Source organism: Apodemus sylvaticus, chromosome 1, assembly GCF_947179515.1.
Source record: "Apodemus sylvaticus chromosome 1, mApoSyl1.1, whole genome shotgun sequence".
Taxonomy (NCBI): Eukaryota; Metazoa; Chordata; class Mammalia; order Rodentia; family Muridae; genus Apodemus; species Apodemus sylvaticus.
The window spans coordinates 109,050,909-109,072,280 of record NC_067472.1 but is presented as its reverse complement, the minus strand read 5'-3'; the positions used below and the strand labels follow the sequence as shown (position 1 = coordinate 109,072,280).

Sequence of the window (21,372 nt, the reverse complement as noted above, 5' to 3'; positions counted from 1 at the left end):
AGGTTAAAAAAAAAACTGTATCCAAAATTGTATAACAAAAGACTTGTACATTCCCATGAGTCTCTAAAACAGGAGCAAAAGACAAGGACTCAGTAAATAATAAAGTTAGAAAATGAAAATCCAGAGCTGTGTGGTATTGATAGAGAAACAGGTAAATAGAGTCATGGGCAGATAAGGAAGTTCAGAAGTGACCCATGTCCAGTAGCATGGGTCAGAGGTGAATAGAATGGTCTTGAAGGAGAAGCACGAATGTCAGCAAACATGAGAAAGGATTGCTTAACATCCTTTGTCTTCGGGACATGAAAATCCAAACATAGGAAAGTCTGTCTTACCCCAGTCAGAATAGGTGACATCATCAAGATCAATCCAGGAGTAGAGTATGAGGGCAATATATTCAACATACAGTTTATTTTCTTCAGAGTTATATAAAAATAAACCTTTAAAAAATAAATAAAATGGAGAAAAGAAAACAATAATAGAGACAGTACATGAAAGGAAACCCTTATATACCATAGGGAAGAATGTGACTCAATGTCCCTACAATGCAAAACAGTATGGAAGGTTCTCAAACCACCACATGAGAAGATGCCCCAAAGAATGCAATTTCCCCTACCACAGAGATGCCTGACCATCATGTTTACTGCCACACTGTTCACAACAGCCACATCATGAAACCAGCTTAGCAGCCCATCAGGAGATGAATAGATAAAGAAAATGCATCTTATATAATGGAGTTTTATTTAGCCACAACAAAATTACATTATTTGCAGGGAAATGGACAGGACTGAAGAAAATAATATTAAGCAAAATAAGCTCCATTCAAATACCTTGTTTTCCTAATGTGAAGGATCTATTTTTTTTCTTCAAATCATGTAGAAGCAGAAAGGTATCTGTTTAGAAATAAAGTGGAGATCAAGGCTAGAGGGGAAGAGAAGGCAATGGACAAGGTGAATAGGATTAAAGTACACCGTGTGTATGCGAAGACGGGAGAAAAAGAAGTGAAGTTTGGCTCTCAGTATCCAAAATTCCAAAGTAATAGAACTGTGATCAAGCTAAATTCTGTTTCTCACTCACTTGCACACCCCTGGAGGCAGATTTCCCTGAGCTGCAGGCTCAGAATGTGAGGCTTCTCTGTTCTCCTTGTTCCTTGTGGCCTTTACTCCAAGGTCATAGTCCAAGATGACTACGTCAACTCCAGCCTGCACATCCTTGTGGATGCAGGCACATCATCAAGGAGAAGGAAAGGGACCACGAGCCAGGCCTTTCCAGTGTGGGGATGCTGCCCAGCACATGATCACAGCATCAACACTTAGGGGCCACTCCAGGGTTGTGATTGCTCCAGGCAGACATGTGCCAGCTGGATGTCAGGAATTATGTTAGTTACAGAAGAGGAAAGCGTGGATGGGCCATCGGTGGATAATCGGAAAGGCTTTCCTTACAGCCTGTGCATATATTGAAACTTCATACTCTGTAGAGAGAGCATCACATGTCATCAGATGCACGCTAGAAACTAAAACTAGAGAAAATGCTTCCATGTATTTAGAAAAACTATGCTGCACCTCTACTGCACACTAGGTGCAGATTAAATTTAAATAGTTTTAAACATCCAAATGTGAAAGTACTCTAAAATTAATAGAAGAAAGTGTAGGCCAGTTTTAAATATCAAGAAAGGGTTACAGAAAAGCCTAAAAGGCAGAAAGTTGGACTTAGAAAAATAACTGATTAGATTAAGTAAAATTTAAATTAAACCCATTCAATAAAGGACAGGGTTTGGGCAAAGATAGAGACAGTGTGGCACTGAAAGGAGAATCTCGTGACCGATGAGGATCCCGGTCCCACTCGGGTACCATAGAAACAGGTATGGCAGGAGAGACAGTCCAAGCTGGAGGCTGTGGTCATACACAGATGAAAAAGGATGGCCAGGGAAGGAGAAACCATGTAGATATGTGAAGAAAGAAGACAAGTCACCAAGGTTGTTCACTTGGTTAGTGGAGAACTGAGACCCCAGAGCAGTGTGCATAGTGAGGACACTTGGGATCTCTGCAAGATACAGGATCATCCTGTCCACTGTGAAACCAGGTAAAAGCTGGGCCCGTACTGCTGAGCAGACACTGTGAGCTTCCCTCCTTTATTTCAGTAAACATTTTTTGGTATTTACTCTGTGTCAGATGCTATGCCAGGCACTGGGGATACAGAAATGGAAAAGATATGAACTGTACACTTGATATGGTATTGGTGGAAAGAAGGAAAAGTGAGCATGTACCGCTAAGAGTCTGTTGTACAGAGTCAGACTGAGTCCAGGGGAGATGCACTAGCCTGAATAGTCAAGAGCAGCGCCCTGGGGCTGAAGAGATAGCTCAGTCATTAAAGTGTTGGTCTTGAAAGCACAAGAACCTGAGTCCTATCCCCAGAGCCTATGTAAATAAGGTGGGCACGGGAATGATGGCCCAGCCAATAAGAGCCTATGTTCTTGTAGAGGACCTGGGTTCAAGTCCCAGGACCCACACAATGGCTCGTAGTTCCAGGGAATCTAACCCCCTGCCCTCTTCTGGCCTCCAGGGGCAGCAGGCATACATGTGATACACATACATGCATGTAGGCAAAACACTTTTATACATAAAACATCCTTTAAAATGCTATGCATGGCGGAATAAGCTTTCAATGCAAGCCCTGAAAAGGAGAAGGCAGGGCGATCCCGGGCCCAGTGACGCACTTGCCTAGCTTACTTGGTAAGTTCTAGCAAATGCGAGGCCCTGCATCAAAAAGTTAGGAGGACAGCACTGGAAGTCGTCCTGTGGCCTCCACATGTACCTACATACACTCACACAAATATGCACATGTACATAAGCACACATGCGTGCATGCAGACACCACACACACACACACACACGCACACACACACACACACACACGGGGGTGGGAACGGCTAGATATATTATGGGCCTGCCCACTTCCTGTCTGTGGGGCTTTGGCTAAACTGCTGGTCTATCTTGTCTGTCAAACAGTGGTAACAGTGCCACCTCATAGGCCTAGAGTGGGAATTCAGTCAGTAAACAGTGGAGCTTCTCAGGGAACCCTGGGTTTCACTGTGGTAGGATAAATCTCTAAGTGTCTGGCAATGGCTGCATATCCTTTGCAAAATCAAGATAACATTGGACATCCAAAGGAAGAGGGACCCAGCCTCTGTCCCCTCACTTATGGGCATCTCTCCTTGTCCCAGGCATCCTGCACAAAGGGAATGGAGAGAACCAGTTCGTGTCCCAGCAGCCCCCAGTCATCGGCAGCATCATGGGCAACGGGCGCAGGAGGAGCATCTCCTGCCCCAGCTGCAATGGTCTTGCTGATGGCAACAAGCTCCTGGCCCCCGTGGCCCTCACCTGTGGCTCCGATGGGAGTCTCTACGTGGGAGACTTCAATTACATCCGAAGGATCTTCCCCTCTGGGAATGTCACCAACATCCTGGAGATGAGGTATGTAAGGGGATGTCTTCCCTGTGGTTCCTTGTAATGTCCCTGTGCCATCATGAAGCTCAACAGCCCTACCCATGAGGAGCAGAGAAGTAGGTCAGGACAGAGCTGCACCTGCCAGACACTGGGACTTTTCACTTTCCCGCTCCATCAGGTGCTTCCCCGCTGTGCTCTGTGAGGAAGACAGAGTTGTCCTTCACGTCCAGATGATGTGAGCTGCTGACAGCTGAAAATGAGTCCCCTTGGAGCCACCAAACCTTTTTTCTGCATTTAACCAATAGAATCAGTTACATGAGTCTTTTTGTAAGAACAAAGGATTCACAGCAAGCAAATGTCTCCCAGTTTGGCCCTGTCCTTGGTGTTCCTCAGAGGAACCTCTGTCTGACCAAGGTTGAGATGAAGTGAAGCCCAAGGCTGGTGCAGGCTCTCTGGGTGGAGCAGAGTCACAAGGAGAAACTCTCACTCCTGCCCATGAGCGATGCAGGCCAACAGCCCTCAACTGGGGAACAGCTCTAGAGTTTGCATTTTCCCTATGCCCCTGAGCCAGATCTCTTTAGAACCAAAGCCCTGTGGTGAGGTGGGCTCAAAGGGAAACTGAGCTTCAGAGACAGGGGAGCCCTACTCTCAATTTCGGAAAAAAATTTGGAAAGCTTTTTGTAACTATCTTGGAGCAAAAACTCCATCCATATCCTAGTTTGGGACCACATGGGGCGACATGATTTGGGACGGAAGCGCATCCTCCAAAGGGCAAGGCAGTAGGGCTCCTGCTGTTAACCAGTGTGATGGTTCCGTAAGGTATTGTCTACTACCAACCTTTGGCAGATAGGGGAAAGCAAGCTCAGAGAATTCAAAGTACATGTTCAAAGTCCAGCATCTAGAATGATGAACCCAAACCGAGAAGACCGTCACACTGCCAGCATGAGAGCCGGTCCACCTTGAAATGTTATTCTCTGCTGGATAGCATCATTATGCAGCTCACCTGTAAAGGGAGGCAAAGCATGCTGGCAGGCTGCCAGGTACCACGGCCCTCAGAACCATGAGCAGCCATGCCCACACAGGTCAACTGGGGAAGCTTGAGAAGGCTCCCATGCTGTGGGCACCTAGGAAATGGCACATCAGTTAGGGTGAGATACCAGACTCTGGGAGAATATGCTTTGCCCCTTTTCTGTTATGAGGATAATGCACAGGCACTGGTCAGGGAGGAAGAGCCCCTTGAGTGCGCTTGCTTCAGTCAGATGAACAAAAGGAGGCAGGGGGGCAAAGGAGCAGGGGTCGGCTCAGTGTAGCAGAGAAACTGTGTGACTTTGAGCGAACTTTAAATTCTGGGCTTCCCGTCCTCACATCCTCCAAATAACATATCCCAGTTCCTCTCTCTTCTTCCCAATACTGTTGAGTATCACACGAGAGGGGATGGTGGAAGGAATAAACAAAATTAGGGGAGATCTCGGTGTGTTATCATCCTGACATATCTTCCTGCAGGCTTTTCCTGCTGGTCTTTGTCTCTGTGTCATGCCCTCCCTAATTACACGCATTCTCCAGTCCTGTGCTGTAGTTTGAGTTGGCTTTCGGTAGGCTCCCCACGTTTTGAAGACTGTCATAGAGAAGCATGCATGCAGAGACCCGAAACAGCAAGCCTGTGTATCTCTCTGGGTGCATGTCTGTGCAAAGAAAAGAATCAACCGCTCCTATCTCTTCTGAGCCCCCGCGGAAGCAGCACACTGCATCAGGCCTGTCCCCTTCCCAGAGTCAGCGGTACGGTGCAGGTGGAGCCGGGCCTCCTCTGTGATATGTAGCTGCTTGTAAGTGAACTCTCTGACAAGGAGTCTCCAATATAAAATGTATCAGTGTCATGGCTGCTAAGTCTGTATTTATTACAGTGTTGTACAGTACTATTGCTGTCAAGTTTTCAGCTGCTAATAATGCTTCTAACCCTGCTGCTAACACCTCGTTCTTTCTTCTATTCCCTGCTCTCCTGTCTTCTGTCAGAAATAAAGATTTCAGACATAGGTAAGCCAACCAGTGGAGAATTTCCTGCCTCTCCCCTGCCTTGTTGCATGCTGTATGGTAAGCCACACCTGTCAATTTCAGATGGCTCAATGGCAAAGGAACCCTGTGTGCTTAGAAGCTGATAGGAAATAACTGATGCAATTAGAACACCCAACTCCTAGTGGTGGGATAGGTGGCAAAGATCCGAATTCCTTGTACCTGTGGCAAAATGAGACACTTGTCCTGTAACCTATAGAGGTGACATACTGGAGTAATAGGGGGAAGTAATTGAGTGGCACCACCTGCTTAATTCTCAGACTAGCACATCGTCCAGACTGTTGAGTGGGTTTCTGTCTGTGGTGAGAAGTGCTGAGAGCGTCTTAAGCAGGTGAAGAGTAGGTCAGTTCCAGATCTCAAAGTCAGAGCCCTTAGAATGCCAGGGATCCCTGCAGAGGCTCTTCCAGGCAGGACATCACAGTGACTTCATGCAAAGAACAGGCCTCACACAGAACCGCGTTGGCATGTAGATTTGAAAGCTGAACCTGAGCAGACAGAGCTATGGTTTACACAGCCACAGGGGAGACTCTCAGTTGCCTGTGTAAGACTCAGACCAAAATGGTGCATGGGATGGTCCTATCAAAGAAGTCTCTTTGGGATAGTGGAGAGATAGACAAAAACCTGAACCAGTAGTCATTTCTGAATTCACTCCTGTATTTAAGTAGGTGTGCGTGTTTATGTGTTAAGTAATAATTCCTGGGTGTGGCATGCTTGCTGCACAGCAGAGTTAGACAGTTCACATGAGTACCATCCACCCTGTGAGATAGACATCTGTGGTTAGTTCCAGTTTACAGATGAGGGGACTGAAGCTCCCCAGAGGTATAGCCCTGAAATAATTGTTTCATCTCTGAACTTTCATTTTTATCTTGCAGTTATTAAGAATTACTGTAAGGAACAAAAAAAAAATCTCTGCAAACTATTCAGTCTTTTCAGGCATAGAGAAAAGTTCCAAAAATTGCTATGGAAAGAAATGTTACCAGTGGTTGTAATAACTGTTACAATCTCTATTACATTGGTTTGTAATTAGCATATTATAATGTATTATAATTATGATAGGCATGATGATAAGATGCCTCCATCTTTTGCCCAAAGGGAGAACTGAGTCCTCTTACAGCCAAGAATGCGTATAAAAGGTAAACTCAACAGAGCTTGGGACTCAAAGTAAAAACAAGGACGAACACTAACGGTCTACCCTTAAACTCTAAGCTTCAGGGCAACCAAAGTAATCCTGAGAACATAACTGATGTCCTGGTTCACACTGTCACCCATGGGAAGTGTGTGCTTCCTTTGTTCACAGTGAGGCCATGCTGCAAGAGCTTTATATGGACGATAGTCAACTGTTCACTGCCCTGTCCATTTCTATATTGCAGAGGTATGCTTCACGTATGCCTTAAATTAAAACCTGGCATTTAACACGGAGTCATTCAGTCCATGGGGACTTTCCACCACCACCCCCGCCACACCCTTCCCCCCCATCCCCACCCCCACCCCCACCCCCACCATAGCTCCACAGCTGTGTACTAGCAGGCACAGTTGGGAAGTCTTGCACCATGTAGCATTGGCTAAGCAACCAGCTTTTCTGGTTTCCAGTCTTTATCAGTTGAAACAGCTCACGGTCGTCTGTGTGTGCGTGTGAATATGTGCAGGTTTGTGTGGTGAGGTGAGCTTCGGACCGTCAGTGATCTTTTGAAACAGCCATAGTATGGAGTCAAAACCAAGCCCCTGGCTTCTTTCCACCCACTGCTTTCTTAGGTGAGAAAAATCGATCTATAAAGTGATGCAGAGTGGAAAGGGAGACTCGCCCATTGCCCGCCACTTTCCTAACAAGGGGGCAGGAAACCTGAGTGTCTGTTGTAAGCTTTGACTGGTACTGATATTGGCAAATTCCTTCCTCTCTCTGAGCCTCAGCGCCTGCACCCGTTAGTGAATGCTGGTTAGATTAAAGACGTTCTAGAAGTTTGTCTTCTTCGTCTGTCAGCTGGTTCAGTTTCTTCCAATAACAGCGTTTGGTCCCATGGGAACCCTGGCCTGTGTGGGTACACCCCCGGGAGAGATGACCTGTCTTTGGCTTTTCCAGTCTCAGGCCACCTGCTATCCTGGGCACTCCCAGTAGCCAGAGTCCCTTCAGCATCTGCTGCTGTGGACCTGTTCAGGAAGCAAGCTCCCTTATGTCTTCTAGGACTTCTTCCCTGGGGACAGGAAGGGCTATTCGTATGCGTGAGCATAACCTTCCTCAAACCGAGCTACACATATTGTACTAACGCAAAAGAGCCCCGAACTGTCATGGAAAATAGACTAGCAAGACAGAGTTATCTCAAGAATACAGAGCTATTACTCACCAACATAAATATTCTAGAGATTGCTCAGGGTCACCAGATTTGGGGGCTGGAGACATAACTTAGATAATAGAATACTTATTTAGTATTCTTGAAGCACTGGGTTCAATTCCTAGCACCACAGAAACTGGGTAGGATGCTCCAGTCCTCGAATCCCAGTACTTAGGAGATAGAGGAACGAGGATCTCAAGTTCAAGATCATCCTTAGCTACCTGGTAGGTTCAAGGTCCCCTGGAATATATATGACCACATCTCAAAAATTAAGAGAAAAAAGACAAAAACCCAAAACGCTGTCATTTTTTAAATATCTTGATTTTATTGAAACAGACACTATGTGCAAAGGTTTATATTCTTTGTATAGTTTTTATCCTTAAAATAAGGATAAAGTAGATGAAGTAGAAGCGATTGCCCCATTTCTCAGATTAAGCTCAGAGACTGAAAGCAGCAAATGGACAGAGTTGGTGTTTGATCATCTGCCTCTCTGGCTCCAGCACTCGCCTCTGCCTGCTGGGGGAACAAGTGAGCTGGTTCCTGTCAGGGCAGCGCCAGGGTGCTCAGATGAGGCTCCTTGATCAAAGGAGATCTTACTCCAGGGCCAAAGGAGGTTTCTCCTCAGAAGTAGAAAAAAATGTTATCTTTTACCACAAGAGACTCCCAAAATCCCAGTCTCTACAAAGAGCTTCCCCACTTCTTCCTAAAGAGGGAGGATTGACTGACTTCACCTCACTAACTTCAGGGATGCTTCCACAGCCACAGTTACACTCCCAGAGCTAGAAGACAGTGTGACCTTGGAGTTCTCTGTGCAAACTCCAGAGTAGGGAAGCTGTGATCTAGTTCTGTGTCTGGCCCTGCTCAGGGTCCTGGCCATTAGAACTGGATTAGACAGTCTTAGGAGCCTAAAAATGTTCCCTGTTCATGGATCTGGTCCTGGGCCCTCTGAGCCCTCTGGGGCCTCTGGGGACTCTGCAGGCCATCTTCCATCTCACACCTTCAGGCTTACTTGGTTTGCAGCACATCCCTAGGCCGTTAGAATACAGTACTGACGTGCCTGAGAAATATCAGAAATGCCAAGCCCTGCACCATGGAACTAAAATCTGCATTTTGTTAACGTCTTCAAGAGTGTCCTCTGCACACTGAAGTCTGAGGCACTCTGCTTAATTCCCAAGTCTGGCTATACCTAGGACTCACCTGAAGAGACCTCAAAGGCAGGGCCCAGCCCCCTGCAGTCATGCTTGTTCAGGCTACGTCTAATTTCCAGATGATTCTGCTGTATAGAACCATCAGTCTAAGGTCACTAGCAATGGATGCCTCCTGTGACAAAGCCACATCCATTCTTTTATTTATTCTCACATAAATTCAGCAGAACTTTTCAGAATATTTCCTCTGAATCTGTCGTGGGATCATTTAGGACTTAAAGTTAGTCCCAATCCTAGAAGAGTTCAAGGTGTTTTTAGTAGTGGTTGTGGTGGTGCTAGTTTATTTATATGGAAGCTTTGCCTGTATATATCTGTATACAGTATGCATGTAATATGCCTGGAGGCCAGAGAGAAAATAGGATCCCCCAGGACCGGATGTGGGTGCTGGGAATTGAAATCAGGCCCTCTGGAAGATCAGCCAGGGTCCTTAGCTGCCGAACCATTTCTTCAGTTCCAAGTTCAAGACTGTATTGAGGAAACAGACAACTCAACAAAGAAGAACCTGTGAAAGTGTCACAGACACTAGAATCATGATCTGCCACAGCTCTAGTGGGAACATGAGGATACAGTGAGCTACAACAGAAAAGCAGGAGGCTGGGAAGGGTAGTGCATGCAGGCGAGGGAATAGAGACAGGCAGTCAAAAGGGCCCTGGAGCTCTCTTCCATCCTATGCTTTTGAGCATTGTGTGGCTTGCAGCAGATCGTTGGGCCTTCAGGGTGCAGCGCTGATATGTTCAGGGAACAGAGGCAGCTGTGTGGGGACATAGACGAGGACCGTGGAGCCAAGCACGTGGAAACTGAAATCCACTCCTCAGCTTGTGAGCCTGCTCAGGCTCTTTATCCCTGCCCATCTCAGTCGTCTTAAATGAAAGAAGACAGTCCCTTCTTAATGTGTTAGTTACAGGGGGAATGAGGCCATGTGTGTCAAGTGCAGACACACAGTCTAGGACAGGATCCACGTCTTTCAGTCACATACATCCCAGTCCATGGCTTCAGCTCCACAGCTCTGTCCCATGGAGCAGTGTCGGGGAGCAGAGGGAACCACAGATACAGTGCAACTGCCAGTGCTGGCTGGCACGAGGAGGAAATGTGGAGCTAGGGATGTAGTTCAGTTGGTGGAGTGCTTGCACCAAGCCCTGGGTTTGTTCTCCGGCACCAAAAAAAAGTCAGGTTTAGTGATGATACACACGTGCACTCCCAGCACTTGGGAGCCAGAAGCAGGACAAGTAAGATTTCAGGGATATCCTCAGCTACATGGTAAGTAGAGCCCCTGTCTGAAAAACAAAGGTGTGTGTGTGTGTGTGTGTGTGTGTGCGCGCGCGCGCGCGCGCGTGTGTCTGTCTGTCTGTCTGTGCATCTGTATGTCTAAAGGCCCATGTGTGGGCAGAGCAGAGACCTAACTACTGGACAGCTGTCAGTCACAACTATTTCATTGACTTGCCCCAGTTAAATACTTACCTTCTCCATTCAGAGCAAGCAGTTTTCCTTCCATGCTGACCACTATATAAGCATAAGAGATGCCACCCTGACTCTTTTAGGATCTAGGACAGTCTTGACAAGGCCACCATCTCCTGGACTTCACCCACTTGAGAAGTTCCCCGTAAGTGATGCTTCTCCAGGGCAGTGCAGGGCTATGTGAGCTCAAGGGGCTAATGTAAGTGGACAGGGCCCTCCACCATAGTCCCTCAGGGTCCTCTCTCTGCCAAGGTAGATAGCACCAGTTTATCATGAGTGATGCACACCGAAATGAAATAGTCCCCCTGCCTCCTGGCTGTCACGGGGAAGCTAGGAGGCCAGGATGCTCCAGCCCGACGGAGCGGGATCTAAGGTCACTGTGCTTTATTAAGCTAGGATCAGGGTTGTCTGGGAAGATTAAATTTGTGCCACCTTCTAAGTCCCAAGGGAACATTTGAAGATAAACAGGACGTCTGTGCTATTACTGCCAACCCCATGAGAACCAGAAGCAAAGCTAAGTGATTTTAATGCAAATACCACCTAGATAAACTGAAAATGGACATGTCGTCTATTTAAGACAAGCTGCTCTGAAGGGCTGGAGGTTGCAAGTCGGGCATTGGAAATGCAGACTGGATAAAAATCTGGCCGTTTCCCCCTAAAGTACTGAAAGGTGGTATGAAAGACATATAAATTGCCAGGCCTTGTGCTCGGTGTAAGACATACACTAGTATGAACCCCAGACCACAGAGGAAAAACAGCCAGGGAAAGGTGGCAGGAAAGGTCCCTGAGTGGACGCCTTGAGAATAGATGACAGAGGGAAGGAACAGAGCAGAGGAATGGGTAGAGGCAGGGCCAAATGCATCAAGGGGCCTGGTATGGGTGTTGCTAGTGCGGGATGTCTGAGAGGAAGAGACCAGGCTGCAGCTGGCTTGGAAGGTCTGTGCTTCCCCTGAAAGATGGGAGAGCGTTGCAAACTGAAACACAGGAATAACCTGGTGGGATTTGGATCAGATGAGAAAATTGGTCTAAGGAAGAGGATCCTGCCTTTGTTCATCAGGAGGCAATGGGATAGCATTTGTACAAATGTACAAATGAGGCTGGAGAGGAAACAGCAGTGCAGAACAGCCTGTTATGTGGATCTCAGGGAAAGACAGCAGTAAGAGAGCCTCGGGTCTGGACACTTGGCTCAGGGATGTTTCTATCATGATAAGTCAGGACAAGACTAAGGCCCCGTGACACACACACACATAAACCCACACATACACAGAAACAGAGGTACAGACACACATGCAAACATACACACAGTGCCTCAAGCTTTATGTGTGATAAACACCAATTTATAAAATTAAGCTTTTCCAAAGGACCTGGATTAATCTCTGTGCTTGATAAATGTACAATATTGACATGCTGTTTGGATACAATACCGACATGAGCAGACCACACACAGGAGCTGAAAATTGACATCACAGTGGGCTCCCAGTGGTAAGCCCATCATCCGTGTGCTCTAGTCTTGGAAGAAGCTGTAATCAATACCCCTGAGTAGTACAGTCTGTACTTAGCAGGCGATGCCTACCCAAAAGTCTCCAAAGGCAAACACAGGTACCACCCACTCAGCAGCAGACGTGATTGGGGAGTCCCTCGTGCGCACCATGCATCATGTGAGACACATGTGGTTTCATGCGAATGGTCCCAATTCATAAGTAAACACTAACACTGCCATCTTGTAGATGAAGGAAGCTGGAGGCCCAGGGCCCAGGTTCAGAACCCACAGAATCCAGAGTGATCTGGTTTCATGCCCTGGGCATTTTCCAAGGGAAATATCCCTTTCACATTTCTCTGTGATCTGACTTTTTCCCTGTTACCAGAGCCCAGGTTTTGTGACTTTTTCCAGAAACAGACCCTATCAGCGCTGCTCCTCTGCTTGGTTTCTTTTCCTCGAGTTTGCTGCAAATTAGAAAGTGATCCTACATCTAATTTATACCTGACTGCAGGATAGACACCTGAGCTCCTGATTAACCTACCCTTAGGAATGCCTGGAAATGGGCAGACGCTGGCAGCAGGCAGCCTTAGCCAGTGTCTTATCTGTCAGTCTCAAAATGGAATTGGAAGTCTTAATAAAAACATTAGAGAGAAAGTCTGTTTTAAACCCCCGGGTTGTTGAAAGTCAAACATCTCCATGCTCCTATCTTGGGTGAGCAGGCCGCCTATGACAAGATTCATTGATAACCTTTTATGTGTTGGACTAGAGAGATGACTCAGTAGTTAAGAACCCTGACTGTTCTTCCAGAAGACCTAGGTTCAGTTTCCAGTACCCACATGGCAGCTCACAGCTGTCTGTAATTCTAGTTCCAGTGAATGTGATGCCCTCTTCTGGCCTCTGTGGGCACTGCACATATATGGTTCGCATGTGTACATGTAGGCAAAACACTAATACACATAAGAGGAGAAAAAGTATATGTTTAGCATTTGATGCAGGCAATCATGAGCAAGAGGCCTGTTAGGGTTTTTCATATATGTATGTATATGTGTGTGAGAGGGTACATGTGTATATGCATATTAAAACCAGAGAACAACCTTGGATAGCACCATATACCCTCTTTTCCCTTGAGTCGGTCTCTCAAGGGCCTAGAGTTCATCAAGGAGTATAGGCCAGCTGGCCAGTGAGGCCCTGCCTCCTAAACACTGTGATCACAAGGACATAGCCACAGCTGGCAGGGTTTGTTTGTTTGTTTGGTTGTTAGTTTGTTTGTTTGGTTGGTTGGTTGTTGTTGTTGTTGATGATGATGATGATGATGATGATGTTTTTAACATGGGTTGTGGGTATTGAACTCAAGTTCTGCTGCTTGCAAGCACTTTACTGGCTGAGCCATGTGGGCTGAGCCATGTCCTCAGGATAGGCAAAGGGGCTTTTACATTAGTAATGGAAAGGGGAGGCATCATTAGGCCAAGCTCTCAGGTCACCCGCAATGAAGACAGCATCCTCTTTAGAGCATTTTGCTTAGATTCAAATGGGTTGGGGAATTCTTATTGTATATCCCTACCCAAGTGTTAAGCAGGTCCAACAACCCTTCTCAGTTCTGAGATCAAATGAGACCTGGCATGTTCAGGGGTGTATGGCCTTAGTCATGTTGTGCATCTCTAGTTATGTGATGGAGAGAGCAAAGTGCTCACCCTAGCCCTGCCTCTCTTGCAGTCACAGCCCAGCACACAAATACTACCTGGCTACAGACCCCATGAGCGGGGCCGTCTTCCTGTCTGATACCAACAGCCGGCGGGTCTTCAAGGTCAAGTCCACCACAGTGGTGAAGGACCTGGTCAAGAACTCCGAGGTGGTAGCAGGGACAGGGGACCAGTGCCTCCCTTTTGATGACACTCGCTGTGGAGACGGTGGGAAAGCCACAGAAGCCACACTCACAAATCCCAGGGGTAAGGTTTTGTTTTGAAAACAATAATAGAATTTGTTTGTCACAAAAATTGTGTCTGTCTGTGTGTCGGTGTGTTTATATTTGATATAAGCAATTATCAGCAAGAGGCCTGAGAGAGAGGAGGAGTGTGTGTGTGTGTGTGTGTGCGTGTGTGTGTCATACACACACGCACACACACACACACACACACACACACAAAGGAATGGTGATAATTCTACCTGCTGGAAACAGCCCCAGTTAACAATCCCTGTCTTTCCTCCTGTCTTTTTCCGAGTGTTTGTGCACATTAGTCAGTGCAGTCAAACAAGATGAAGCATCAAGAACACTCTGTTAGCAAGCTGCTTTTATCTAAACGATGCCAAATGACTTCTCCATGACAGTAAATATTCTCCCAGCTACTCACTCTTAACAGCTGTGTAGGGTTCTAACAAACCAACGCTCCATCCCTTGATCAACTCCCTCCCACCGGTGCAGGCTTCCCTCAGTTATTGCTACACAGAGACATTGCCCTGTGTCTTCCTTGCATATAAGGTAGACTCAAAGAGATGAGTCTCTAATTCTTCCTTCATCAAGTGTATCCCAAGTGCACAGAGCTTCAGAAAGTAGAGCAGAGCTCACTGCAGCAGAATCAATGGCGCGTGGATGGTGAGCACTCTGATAGGAGAGAGGAGATTCATGCCCTGAGATGAAGGAAGAAAGGGCTGTCCACGGGGCTCTGAGCCAAGAGGAACCTGAATGCCTGGAGACTGAGGGAGCTTGACAGAAGCGAAGCCATCATTGCCGAGAGGCTTGCTTCAGTACGGCATTTACTATAGAGCAAGCCCTACAGCCAGAGGCTTCTAGCCTCTAAGCCTCAGGGACCTACTCAATAAAATCAGGATAATAATACCATCTACCCTTACCTACTGAGATTGTTCGGGAGTGGGAGGGGTGCGTCAAAGTTGATATATTTCACACGCTGTCCTGTAAAACTGTTAGAAATAATTATATTGTTAAAGAGGACCAGATGTCAAGGTCTGGTTTCAAATCACAGCAGTAGACTCTTGAGAAATCATGTGTTCAAATACAGGCATTGTTATCTAGTAACTGTGATGTTAGTAGCCTAACCTCTCCGAACCTCATTTTGCTCCTCTGTGTTATGGGGCTATTCTGCACAGTCATAATCAAATTCACATGTCAGGATCATAAATGTCTAGTACAGAGGACTAGGCACATAGTAAACACAGCACCGGGAGATTCCCTCTTAGTATCACTACCAGGTGTTATGTGATCATGTAGCATCATGAATGACAGACTGTCTGCCTAACTAATGGAATGGTCAGGTGACAACTCTGCAGGTAAGTTTTGTGTCACCAGCGGTTCCAACTCTCTGCTAGCTGTGATTCCTTAGTACTGACTGAGCGGTGGAGAGAAAGCGCAGGCTTGCTTTGCGGTTTTTCTCTGCCTCTAGACAGCCCTCGGAGCTCCCCTTTCAAACCTCAGTTTCCCAGTTTGTGAGTAAGCAAGCTAAGAAGAATGACCCCGAGGCCCCTGTCAGCTGCCCCACCCCACTCTCTTCAAATCAAAACCGCTCCTTTCTGAGATTTTTCTTCTCCCCTGGCATCTCTCCATTGTTCCGCATGCCTGTGGCCCCTCCCTCACCCACACAGATGGAGTGGCAGTACCATTGCCCAAAAGCCTGTAATTAACCCAGACAGAAATGACAAGGGTGCTGCAGTTTGCAGTCACTTTGCAGGAGGGAGGAGAAAAGATGTCCATCTATTTAGCACAACAAAAGGAGAAAAAATGAAGTAATTAATCAGGGGACAGATCACTTCTATTAGCCCGCGCAGCCAACTCTGTAAACAAGAAACCCAATTGTTCATGGAGTGTTCATCAGTCCTGGCAGATGGAAGAGAGAGACAGGGCAGAGCCAGGCGGACAGGCGGCAGGACTGACTCATGTCCTGCTGCTTATGGAAGGAAATTAATTGACATTCTAGGCAGGACCACAGCAAAGGCTCCCAGCCCTGAGGCTGCCTGTACATTGGTGTGAAGTCCTTTTCCAGCTTCCTGGTCCTTTAAAGAGGGATGGAATGAGTGTTCTGGTGTGGCCATCACTTAGGAGGCCTCATCCCATCCTGATGGCCTGGAAGAAACACAAGGACCAGAGAACCCACCCAGGCCTTGGAAGCCACAGAGTACAGTCAGAATGGTCATCAATGAGTATTGGGAGCTAAGAACTCCAAGTCAGCTATTTCTCCCCACCCTGCTGTGTGTGTGTGTGTGTGTGTGTGTGTGTGTGTGTGTATGTTATGGGGTGTATGGGCACATGTCAGGAGTACACAATCATGCATAGTATTTGTAGGGAAGACATGTGTACAATCATGTATAGGAGAACAAAGTTGTCATCCCACCTTTTTGATTTATTTTTCTAAGACAGGGCCTCTCATTGACCCAGAATCCAGGGAGCTGCAGATCCACCTGTCTCCACCTCCCCAGCGCCAGGGCTGTAAGAGCGCTCCCAAACCTAGCTTCTGCGTGGCTTCTAAGACTGAATCTCAGTTCCCCACTTTATCAGCTGAGCTCTCTCCCCAGCCACCCCAGTCAGACACTGTCATCCCATACAGCAATGTGGAGACCACGAGTCAGGGGGAAGTAACTCAGCTGGACGCTCGCTCCCTGACTCAGACATGCCCCTTCCCGGTGCCTCATCTAACCTTCCCTCCCATTGCCTGGCCAGAAGACAATAGATTATATCAAGATCACCCTTTATTTCACCACCTCCCTCTTGGGCCTGTCATTTCCCATGGTGCTTCGTGTGGTTCTGACTCAGTCCTGTGCTTCCATTTCAAAATCTGTCACCCTTCATGGGTGGCAGGTACCACCCAGAAATTCTAAAAACACACATCAATCCTGGACCCTGCCATCTCCGGGGTGGGTCTCACCAGAAGTGAGGCCAAGCAAAACCTCCTAGGTGGTTCTCAAATGAGTCCCTAGCCAGGAAGAATGACCTCCTGCGTGGCCTTCTGTTCCACCATCCCCTCCCCGAGGTGCCCTTCAGAAACACAAGCCTCGCATGGGGTTTTCCCAAACATCCACCTGGAGGTGCCATGCGCTCCTCCTAAGTCCTCAGCCCTAAGGCGGAAATGCAGTGCCTTGATGGAATGAGTAAGGAAACAAACGCCGCGAGGTCCAACGACTGGGACACACACACACACACACCGCCATGGAGAAAAATTGTCAGGTGAAGCGGCCCAGCAAGCGAAAGGGAGGATGCTGAGTAACAGCCAGGACCCCAGTCAGGATGCCTTCCTCAGGTCCGAAAGCCAACAAACCCGTTCTCCACACAGACCCAAAGGATGCTTTTCAATGTGTGTTCTTATAATGACCAATGAAGCCAAAATAATAAGAGTTGGCAAATTCTTACTCAGGTGAGGTTGTGATTACCTTGGAAGAAAAGAGAAATTGTTACTAAAAAGGAGACCCATTATTGTTGTGCTTTCAGGACTTCAGAAATAAAGTAATTTAAATAATTCACAGTGACACTGGAAAATGTCTTTCCTACCTCTACCCTCTATCCTTCACAAACCCAGGCCTCTTGGCATCCTAGTGAAAGATAAGAGCCTCTTGTAGCAGCAAAGTGGGAAGACAGCGCCTGAGGCCCGGGACACTGGATTCTCCCCCCTGGTTCATAGGACACGCGAAGCCTTGGCAGCTTCCTTGCTCCCTCGTTATCTGTAAGAGAGGACTGGGTCACTGGGCATGCAGCTCAGTCAGTAGAGTGCGTGCCTGACATGCTCAGAGCCCTTGCATCAGTCCCCAGCACTGCACAAGACTGGGCATAGCGGTGCACACAAAATCTCAGCACTGGATAGGTAGAAGTGAGAGTTCAAAAGTTCAAATAAATAATAATTTTAGACTTTTTTAATTTAAAAGTAATCAAAGGTAAGTAACAAATAAACTATTAATAACAAAGAGGGAACTAGAGAGACTTGGGATAGCTCAGTGCTACAGCACTTATTCCAGGTGCAAGACCCAGCAGAGGGACAGCTGGATGGGAGTAGATGCTAAACCCTGAAGCTTTCTACTGTCCAGCTCCTTCTCGGAGCCAATGGTGAATTCCTAGTTTGCCTTCTCCCCCCAGGAATTACCGTGGACAAGTTTGGGCTCATTTATTTTGTGGATGGCACCATGATCAGACGGGTCGATCAAAATGGGATCATCTCCACACTGCTGGGCTCCAATGACCTGACCTCGGCCAGGCCCCTCAGCTGTGACTCTGTCATGGACATTTCTCAGGTGAGAAGACATTGTCTCCTGGAACCCTATGTGCATGTATGTTACTCCTGTCTCTTGTGAAAAAGAATCTTCCTATGGCCAGCAAACCAGTGTGAACTTAAGTTCACGTCTATGAACTCTCTCTTTGACAATACATGCAAACACATGTATATTTTCTAGAACATACAGTGCACAAGACAGGGATTCTGCCTGCCTGTCACCTCCTCTACTGTAACCAAAGTGCCTGGTACACAGTCAGAGCACAGCCAGTGTTTGTTGAATAGTTGTTTGGATCCTAACTGGACCACTCAGTAGATCCTTAGCTACCCGACGCCTTGGGGCATGGATGGGCTTGTGAAATCTTCTGAACTTCCTGTCTCCTAACCATACCATGAAGTGATTGACAGGCATTGGCATGTCGAGATTACCTTGAAAACACATGTACCATCACGTGGGATGAACACTGCTCATCCCTTCTGAAATGGTGAATAAAAAGCACCTATTTTCAGTAAGGACGAGACATGGGTAGCAGGTTTGGACTCTGGGTTTGCTGGATGGCATAAAAGAACAGAAAGTGAGAGTGAGTGCAAAGAAAGATGTCTCTAAGCCTAGTGTGAACCTGGGTTGCAGCTTAGTTGACAGATTGCTTGCTTAGCATTCATAAGGCCCCGAGTTCAATCCCCTAATTCTATATAAACTGGAAATGATAGCTTACTTCTATAATCCCACATCTGAAAAAATGGAGGCTGGAAAGCCAACAATCAAAGTCATTCTTAGCTACATGCTAAGTTCAAAGCCTGAGATACATGAGACCCTGTCTCAAAGAACATGGGAAGGCTGAATGCCAAAGAGGGCACAGTGAAGGGAGTTGAGATGGAAGTGTCATCTACAGCCAGTGAGAGAAGGTCTTCATACTATGCCAAGGAATTCGGGTTTCAGTAGGTAGACAGCAGGGAAGAGACCCAGTGACTGGCTACCCAGGGTTTCCTGCATATATTCTATGATGACTTGGCAAGGACCAAGGCCTTAACTGCCAGGCCCTGGATCAGGGCTTGGCCTGAGTTTGATCAGTGAGCATCCATCCTGCTAACATTATCAGAGTCTGGGGCATATAAAGAGGCCAACAGGAACCCCCTCTCTCGGGCTCACTCACTGGGCCTTCCTCCATTCCTAACATGCATCTCTGAACTCCTTCCTCCAAGCCCCATGACCACATACTGCTGACATTCCCAGCACCTACACCCCAGCCCAGCCCGATGCTGCCGTCGTGTCCCCCGTGCCAGCTTCTGTGAATCTGTTCTCTGCCGCTTGACTTTGCAATTTGGCAGGCTTTGCCTTGCTGGCTTGAGTGTTTCCCTTTCCAGTCTGTGAGCAAGCTAGAATTACCCAGGAGGAAGCAGCCAAAACCTAAGGCTGTGCAGACAAGTATTTTTGCTTCTCTAAATGGGCCCTCAACCAGCCAGCACAGGGCACCGAGCACTTTCAATCCACACATTGGAAAGTTGTTTAGGTTTAGAGAGAGGCACTGCCAGGCAGTCACACCAAAGACTTGGAAGGCAGCTAGCGTGTTAAAGGAGAGAAAAACACAAAAGCCACATACTGAGAAATCATGAGCTAAAATCTCTACTTCTGATCCTTGCTTCCTTTGTCTGAATGGAAAAATTGGATCCCCTGCCCCCACTGAACTCTTAACACGGGCATGTATTTTTCCATGCACATATGGATGGTGGCATTTGTGTTCAGAGCTCCCTCTACTAAAAACACCCAGATTTTCCTGTGGGGATCAGGAAGGAAAGTCACAGAGAGCATGGCTAGAGCCTGAAAAGAGGATAAGGAAGAGTCTGGGAGGAGAAAAAAACCAAATCTCAAAAGACACTGTGTGAGTCATGCAGTGGACGAGCAGAAGTAAGGGCCCCAGGGCCTGGCTCTCAGCTTGGCAGGTGGGGCCTCCGCCCTGTATGTTGAAGCCCAAAAGAAAACTTGCTGTGTTTCCGGTGCTGACTAGAAATGAGGTCAGCGCCAAATACACGTTCCCCTTTCTTATTTAGTTGCCACCGTAGTCCCTGGGGTAGAATGTAGGAAACTGAGGCTGGGAGAGAGGAAACGCCTTTACAAGCAGCCCTGAACTGGGTTTCATCAAGGATGAGGAAATGAATCTCTCTAATGAGATCAAGAACATAATTGCCTAGCGCACAGCCACCAGCTGGTAATAGGATGTAAATATTAGTTCCCTGAAAATCTACAAAGAATTTCCTGGTATATTGTTTCATTTGCTACAACTCCTCTAGCTAATGTTGATTACTCTAATTTACATGTGGGGGGGTGGGAAGTGGGGAGAAGCAACTCAGTGTCTAAGGAACCTGAGTAAGATGACTCATTCGTGACCTTGGAGGTAACCAGGAAGTGAGGTACCCTACCCCCACCCCTCCTGCTCAGTATAGAAACCTGTTCATTTATACCCGTGACAATGCATTTGTCCACATTCACCATTCGGTGGCAAAGCAGTTGGCTCAAATCACCTTCATGGAGATACAGAATACTCAGGACAGCTGGGAAAAGGAGCCCCTCCACAAGTCCCCTGAGCTCAGGAGATTCAGGACCACCGAAGTTCCCAGGTCCAGTCCCAATGTCCTGATGATGGGAATTGAAGCTCTGGCAGGGTCGTCACTAACAGGAAGAAAACCAGAAAGGTGTACGCATGGGATCTGGTGCAGGGATCTGGTATGCCAGAGCCTGCTGAGAACAGCACACAGGAACACAAAGCAACATGAGAAAAATGCTAAAATGCTCTACCCGCCGGCTCCCTCTCCCCACCGGGCTCCCTCTCTGCTCCTTCCCACCCACCCACTCATCAGGACGCCATCTTTTCATCATAATGACAAGCAGAAAGGTCTCTGCGAGTAAGTCCCCAAGGTGCCACAGGACCAGAGGGCATAAAATATTTAGCAGCCAGTGTTGACAAGAAATGGGTTTTAGGAAATTGAAAATTCTCCTGTCACTTTAGAGCAAACTGTGTTCTTGATGTAGCTGAAAGCTGGCAGGACCGTACCCCAGAGAGTAGTGGGGAGTGCATGCAGCAGTCCAACTGTGGCTCTGGAGAGTCGCAAGCAGATAGACAGGGGCTGGGGCTGGGTGAGGCACAGAAGGCTTAGGACACAGAAGCTGAACACTGACTATTTTGCTCCATCTTG

General features: G+C 47.3%; 1 protein-coding gene across 1 annotated transcript in view; it reads left to right on the top strand.

Annotated features, from left to right (window-relative positions):
* The window catches only part of Tenm4 (teneurin transmembrane protein 4), a 561,145-nt gene that overhangs the window by 506,057 nt on the left and 33,716 nt on the right, over positions 1–21,372 (top strand). Inside the window, 3 exon segments of the mRNA XM_052158525.1 lie at positions 3,221–3,470; positions 13,691–13,923; positions 18,048–18,202. Coding sequence (XP_052014485.1) covers positions 3,221–3,470; positions 13,691–13,923; positions 18,048–18,202 — 638 coding nt within the window.